General features: G+C 40.8%; 1 protein-coding gene across 1 annotated transcript in view; it reads left to right on the plus strand.

The window, feature by feature from the left end:
- The first annotated feature begins 423 nt into the window (after positions 1-423).
- Positions 424-7,773, plus strand: part of LOC143301033 (signal peptide, CUB and EGF-like domain-containing protein 3) — a 96,755-nt gene continuing 89,405 nt past the window's right edge. The window contains exon 1 of the mRNA XM_076615035.1: positions 424-796. Within this exon, the coding sequence (XP_076471150.1) occupies positions 610-796 (187 nt within the window). The 5' untranslated portion in view covers positions 424-609. The remainder of the gene's footprint in view (positions 797-7,773) is intronic.

Here is a 7,773-nt window from a genome sequence, read left to right on the forward strand (position 1 = left end):
TCAGTGTGGTCATTAGATTGACAGTCATATTTCTTGTTTCGTATTATCTTGGTTATTCAACAAACGAAAATGCCTTTCTTTTGAGAAATGTGGTTAACAAAATGTGACAAAACCCGTCCAAAGCTACTTCAATCCAGTTTTATGATATGATGTGTTTTCAGCATTCGTCACGACAAGGCAGTCTGACTGCTGGTAGCACTACAAGCAAAAAGTGAATTTGGGGGTTAATCATGATCATTTGTTCACGCGTGATCGTGTCATGTTTTGTGTTCTATTATTGCAAGCTGTAGGTCCCATCTCCATCGGAGAGAGAGAGAGAGAGAGAGAGAGAGAGAGTCTTTTCCTTCCCATCTTCATTCATTTTAGTTCTTCGAGTTCTTTCCGACCCTGACGAAATGCTTCTCTCCTTCAGTCACTGTCAAAGGGTAAACAAAACACCACCGCTGGCAGCAACACCACCAGTAGGGATCTAACGACCTTCCCACCCCCTTCAACCACCCGTGCACCCTTCCTCGCAGCGGTTTCTCCCCCATCGACATAGTCAGCCACCTCGCTACATTAAACAAAACAAAAACAAAAACAAAAAAACAGCAGGCAGGGTTCCGTGCCATGTCTCCTGCGACCTCCACCCCCTCCTCCACCCCCAGCCTGTTCGCGTGCCGCTCCCCTGGCCCAAAGACCTTGAAGGACCTGTGTCTGGTCGTCGTCACGCTGCTGGTGGTGATGATGGTGCTGATGTCTGCCGTTGTCGACGCTCGCCGTCAGAGCGGCGAGGCCAAGAAAGAGGGCAAGTCAGGTGGGTAGCTTTTCACGTTCTTGTTTCCAAAGTCTATCCACCAGTGCAAAATTTTTCATGATTAGTATTTAAGGACAAGTCAATGAGTACTTTTTCACGTTCTTGTTTCCGAGGTCTAAAGTCTAGCACCTCTGGTGTTTTTTGTGGTTTTTTTTGTTTTTTGTTGTTGTTGTTGTTTTGTTTTTTGTTGTTGTTTTTTTGTTTGTTTGTTTTTCAGTTGTTTTTTTTAGTGCATAATCATGATCAGTATTCAAGGACAAGTCAGTGGGTAGCTTTTCACGTTTTCACTTCCAAAGTCTAGTACCAGTGCAAAATCATGATTAGTATTCATGGGCAAGTCAGTGGGTAGTTTTTCATGTTCTCGTTTCCTAAGTCTAAAGTCTAGCAACCCTTTTTCTGAGTGCAAAATCATGATAAGCATTTGACAAGTCAGTGGGTAGCTTTTTTTCTTTTCTTTTTTTCCACTCTTGCTTTTTAGTCTGGTAGCACCGATTTGAGTGTGTGTGCGAGACCATGATTTCGTAATATGGCGTGATTCGAAACTATTTCTACTGTCTGCATACTTTTGAAATCACTTTGCGAAGTTGTGTTAACAGTGCTAAGACTACCACCTCTTTTTGAGTTCGAAATCATGACTTAGTATTATGATGTTGTTCCAGAGTGCTCTACTGTCTGCATACTTTTGAATTCGCTTTGTGAAGTCGTGTTAACAGTGCCGTGTTTACGATATGCCTGTTGTTGTTTTTTAGTTCGAAATCAAGACTCACTATTATGGCGTGATTCCAAAATTTCTCTACTGTCTGCATACTTTTAAAATCAGTCTGCGAAGTTGTATTAAAAGTGCTAAGTCTAGTACCTCTTTACGTTTCACCGCCACTGTCGCATTTCAGCACCAGCTAGATAGAGCATCGATGTCACTGGAATGCGACCAAATCGTGGTGATCCATGAACCTACTATGGTGTGACTCCAGAGTGCTATAATGTCTGCATACTTTTGAAATCACTTTGTGAAGTCGTGTTAACAATGCAGTGTTTAGCAACTGTTTTTTTAGTTCGAAACCATGACTTAGTATTAAGGCGTGATTCCTAAATTTCTCACGCATACTTCTGAAATCACTTTACGAAGTCGTGTTAACAGTGGTGGTATCCACTAGAATGCAGTCCCGTTCATCGATGTTTTTCAGTCATTCCCTCTGCCCTCATTCTGGGATTTATGGCAACAACATACATATTTGTTGCTGGGAAAGTGGTAACAGAAGTGTAAATCGTGCGACCAATATTTATAAGAAATTAGATTGCAGAAACGCATATACCTTCGATACAGATATAACAGCCAGTATGATTATCATTGTGGTACTATAATTAATCACAAATAACTCAAGACGTGCTACGCACGCAGGCAGAATACTTGGGGGGAAAAAACAACAATAGTCCACTAACAGTCGTCATCATTAACTGTATCATCACCGCTGTCAAGAGCCTGTTCAGCAACTAAATGCACAATGAAGTCAATCTGTTGTACACAGTTTTGGGAGATGGGAGTGATGGAGCCTCCGTGTCCCGTGATGTCAGTTCGGTTGTATCCTCCCTTTGTTTTGCCTTCCCTGCTAGCTGCGCTATGCTGATTCTGGCATCGTTCTTTCCGTGGAAATAATGTCCCATGACAGGTGTGCTTATGAATACAAACACATACATTTTATGAACTGGTGGGGGAGTCTCTTCTCTTCTGTGTGTGTGTGTGTGTGTGTGTGTGTGTGTGTGTGTGTGTGTGTGTGTGTGTGTGTGTGTGAGAGAGAAGCGTCTGTATGGAAGAGTCAGACAGAATAAACAGGAAACAGGCCGAGACTAGGAACCAAAAGGCTGACAGAATGTCGTTTTCAAACTGTCATAAGTTTCGAAAACAGTTTTGTTTGCTTGTTTGTTTGTTTTTCTTTTCCTGTTTTCTTTCTTTTTTTCTTTTTTTTTCTTTCTTTTTTTTTTACCCCGTCAGGTTTGAAAAGCTATGATATTCTACTTGGTGCATGTTTATACCCCCAGATTTTGTATTTGCGAGTAAATTGTGATGACATCTTTGCCATATATTTCTGCTAAACTCTCTCTCTCTCTCTCTCCTCACACATACACACACAAATGCACAACACACACACACACACGCACGCACACACACACCACCACCACCATCACCACCAACACACCACCCACACACAAAGGACACATTAATGGTTAATAACCGGGAGTTTTAAGGTTCCAAGTCCTTGTAAACTATGAGTACAAGAGGGATGGGACGGAACTTCCAGGCAACTGAAAGTGATAATCGGCAGGAAAGGGGATGGGACAAGTGGAGTTTAACGACCCGCTATTGGAAAAAGAAAGAAAGAAAGAAAGAAAAACCTTCATGTCAGGTTGTTCAGAGTCTGGGTCTTGTGGGTCGAAAGGGGATATAGCGCTGCTGCTTAAGACATGAGTGCCGCGTGCGGAGTAATCCACATGCAGGCAGACACTTATCTCTGAATGGGATGGGGTGAGAGGGATAGGGTGTCAGTCCCATGAACCCACCTCAAAATATTGCTCACCTGTAACCTTTCCCATTGCAGTCCTGCCAGGACGCACGGTAGTATGAAGTCAATCCCTTCACTTCATCTCACGTCAAAATGTTATTCATTATACCCTTTCCATTGTAGTCATGACAGGAAACCTGGTTTGATTAAGTCCATCGTTTTTTGTTTTTTTGTTTTTTTCACCCCGATTCTTTTTGCAAACACGCTCTGGTCTTCGAAGATCACATCTAGGCAGTCAGCCTGTATACCAATGGGACCTAAGCCGTCAGCAACATGTGTATGAATTTCAACGCAAAGATTGTAAAATATACCACTTAAACTTAAAAAGTCAAGAAGTAAAATTAAGATGTATTATTTCTAGTAGCATAAAAGACCGAAGAAGAAAACCAAAATGTCAAAGTGAAAATTGTAAAATAAACCACTTGAACTTAAAACTTAAAGAAGCAAAATTAAGTTGATAATTTTCAAAGAACATCAGAAACTGAAGAAGGAAATATGGATGTCAAAGTGAAGGCTATACAATACACCACTGAGACTTTAAAAGAAACTGAAGAAGCCAGATTACGTTACATTATCTTCAAAGAGCTTTTGACTCAACCATTGGCCACGACCCATTTGTCAAACACGAAATCCTGTTGCCATTAGGACATACATACATACCCCTCCCTAATAACACACGCCTTCTTGACATTAAGCGGTGTTGTATTGGTCTTTTGTCGTTTACATCTCACTCTCTGCAGTATACATACATACATATACACATACATACATACATACACACACACACACACACACACATATATATATATATATATATACGTGTGTGTGTTGTGTGTGTGTGTGTGTGTGTGTGTGTGTGTGTGTGTGTGTGTGTGTGTACACATTTGTCTGTGTATATGCGTCTGTGTACGAGCGTGCGTGTACGTGCTTGTATCTACCTGGACATCAATCTGTTCACTGTTTTCATCGCTCTCTCTCTCTCTCTCTTTCTATCTCTTTAGCTCCCCCCCTCTCTCTCTCCATACACACACATACACATTTATATATTATATCATATTTCCGTCCGTCTAATCTGTTCAAGCACAAGACGCGAAGATTTGCTTTTAGTTTTCTTTTTTTCTTTTTTTTTTCGCCTGTTTTATGTATTCCATTTTTATTTCATTTAAACCTTTCAGCTGTTTCACTTTTTTCCGCGTGGTTCATACACCCTAACCCCCTCTCTGTGTGTATACCAAGTTGCTTTAAGGAGTGGGTTATCTTGGGATTTCAGTAACATCAGTTCGGAACGGAATAGCATTGTAAGTGCTGGTTCACACGAATGTTGAACACATACTTACAAGGTCTACCAGCAAATGGCGCTGGTGTTCGACAAGGCGTAAAGCCATAATAATTAACTGGTTGGGGGCCGGGGGAGCCGCGAGTGAGGCATTTAATATGGTTGGATTAATTTCTTTCCAACCCTCCCATCGAAAGTAGCTGAAGGCGTTCGGATACTGAACGGGTGCTGAAAGGTGACAGTTTCCTTTACGATCCGCGAATCTTTATTCATATGTTGGCTTGTTCTGCCAAATGTATGGCCGCACGAATCTGTTAAAAAAAAATTCATACCCGAGTATGAAAGGAGCCAACGCTGTCGTTTTAGCTGTCAACGCCACTTTAAAATCATTCTTGTGTTGATATCATGATCACGTGTGGATCACTGTGTGTGTGTGTGTGTGTGTGTGTGTGTGTGTGTGTGTGTGTGTGAGAGAGAGAGAGAGAGAGAGATGGTGAGCTTTTCCTGACATCGCACAGAAGTGATACAAGAGGAGAAGGGGAAAGGGAGGTTAGGGAAAGGAGAGAAAGAAAGAAAAAAACAAAACGCGATTACTTCCATTTAAAGATAACCCTGGACCCGTCTACCTCACGCTCACCCTTTATAAATACATTTATACGCTATTCTCTCTCTCTCTCTCTCTTAAATTATCTGCGCATCTCAAATGAAGCCTATTTCTTTTCTATACGCATATTGCCCCGTTTTAATCAGATATATTGTACTGTTACAAACAGCAACCCTTCCACTATCTATAAGCAAACTTCTTGCTCGTGATTGTTTATGTTCTACTGCTCTTTTGTTTGTTTATCTTCTGACATTTCTTTTGTTATTCAGACGAAGTGTATAGGGGAATGGAGGGTAAGGGGTTAAAGGATAGGGGGTTAGAAGGGTGTGAATGGGGAGCTACTTCTTGTAATATCTTCTGCTTTGTTGGCCTTTTGTTTACTCGTGTTCCGTACTGGTGTGTGTGTGTGTGTGTGTGTGTGTGTGTGTGTGTGTGTGTGTGTGTGTGTGTGTGTGTGTGTGTTCATGTGTATGTGTGTGCGTGTGCGTGCGTGTGTATTATTTCATATATTCAACGTTTTTCTCACTTTGAGTGATATTGTTGTGTGTGTGTGTGTGTGTGTGTGTGTGTGTGTGTGTGTGTGTGTGTGTGTGTGTGCCTGTGTGTGTGTGTGATGGGGGTGGGAGGCTGAAAAATTCTAACTTTATATGACTTTGGAAGTAACCTGACAATCATTTGACACTGAAACAAAATATGTCTCCGTGTGATCTGTTTACCACATACACAGTAAACGGTTTTGCTAAACTTTGACTTGAAAGCATTCAATCTGATACGAGCCACTTGAGAAGTTACCAGTCTATGATAGTACGATGGGAAATCCATCATCATTTTTTTGTGTTGTGTACTTTCAGTTATAAACCCATTTTCCTTTGGGTATGAAATCCTGTCATCAACACCGGCTTGACACCTGCTCCATACTGAAGACTCGAGAAGTTTGCAACATTCTAACTGATTGTTGGATACTATTTCAAAAGTATTCTCTATTCTTTGTGCACCATTTTTTTTCCTGCTCTTTCGGTCATTTAATTATCAATATGAGAGGCTAGCCAGAAAAAATATGTCGTTGTGCCTTTGGCTGATAGAATGTCCAATAAATAATATGTTTCAAAAATAAAATCTGGTCGAGCTTTCATATCAGATGATTGTAATGTATGTAAAACTGATTTTGAGTCAACCAATAAAACTACTCTGAATATAGTTACTGGGAGATTAATCAGATATTCCAACGCAAGCGTTATGGTCACTAGTTTAGCTGTAAATATAGATAGCTTACTTCCAAGATAAAATGACCTTTCAATTTTAAGTGCAGGAATTACAAAAGCTGCATTCGTGTGTGTGTGTGTGTGTGTGTGTGTGTGTGTGTGTGTCTGTGTGGGTGTGTGTGTGTGTGTGTGTGTGTGTGTGTGTGTGGAGGGGATACCAATCATCCTGACAGGTACAGTAACGTTTTCATCATCAGGTGTTCGCGACACGAAAGCTTGTGACACTGAACGCATTCTGTCAGCTATCATGAAAGCAATTGAACACAATGATACACAGCCGCGAGTCTAGAAACTCCTGCTGATCTGTAGCCTACTTCTGTTAACCTACTTATGTTCGAACTAGTGTGAAATTTTAAACTATGGCTTTTGTTGTGTGCCTTGTGGTCTACTAAGTACTAAGTCTACCTATTTGTTTATGGCTTCATATTTAATGCCCTAGCCTTATTTACATAGTTCCATATTTGACTTTGCAGCCTGAGCTTATTTGACTTTGTTGCTTGTTCAGCGTTCTAAGGACATGATTCTAAACCACACCCCCTGAACCCGCTAATTGTTAAGTCCGCATCTGCAGCAGTAACAGCAGCTGAGTAGCTGCAGTACTAAAACTACAGTTTTAATGGATAAGCCCATATTTCTTCTGATCAAAATATAACACATTAGTAGGTTATTTTCCGCCTATTTCCAGGACTGCGTGGAAAAACGCATGTACAATTATTTATCTCATTGCCCTGGTGAAATAAAATTTTCGTTTGTTCGTTCTTACATTATCAACGCTATGCTTATTCACTAGATCTATTTAGATCTTAACCCGGCCACTCATCCAACAGTGACACTGTATTGTAATAATCTGATTTTTTTGTTCTTTTCCCCTTTTCACTACAATTTTGTAAATATTTTTTTTCTTTCCCTTGGAAACGAACTATCACCTTGTATTAGAGGCTACTTTCTTTCAGAGCTGAAGGAATATAATTCCTTAGTTGACTTTAGTTTAATCGAATGACTGCATTGACACACGTGCAGTGTGACCGACGTAGTTTTAATACCACGAAAGGCATGGGCGAGAACTCAGCGCATGTATTTTACTCAGTGCTTGTGTACGAAGATAATAAGAACCACAACAGCTAACGAAGTGCAAACGGCACCACCACCCCCTTCTGGCGAACAAAATGAAAACACTGGGCGAGACGCACCCACAACGACTCTCTAAAATAAAATGAAGACAACAACAACAACAACAAAAAAAAAAAGGAAGGACAAACTGTTCACCACAGATAGTA

This window comes from Babylonia areolata, chromosome 27 (assembly GCF_041734735.1).
Source record: "Babylonia areolata isolate BAREFJ2019XMU chromosome 27, ASM4173473v1, whole genome shotgun sequence".
NCBI classification, from domain to species: Eukaryota; Metazoa; Mollusca; class Gastropoda; order Neogastropoda; family Buccinidae; genus Babylonia; species Babylonia areolata.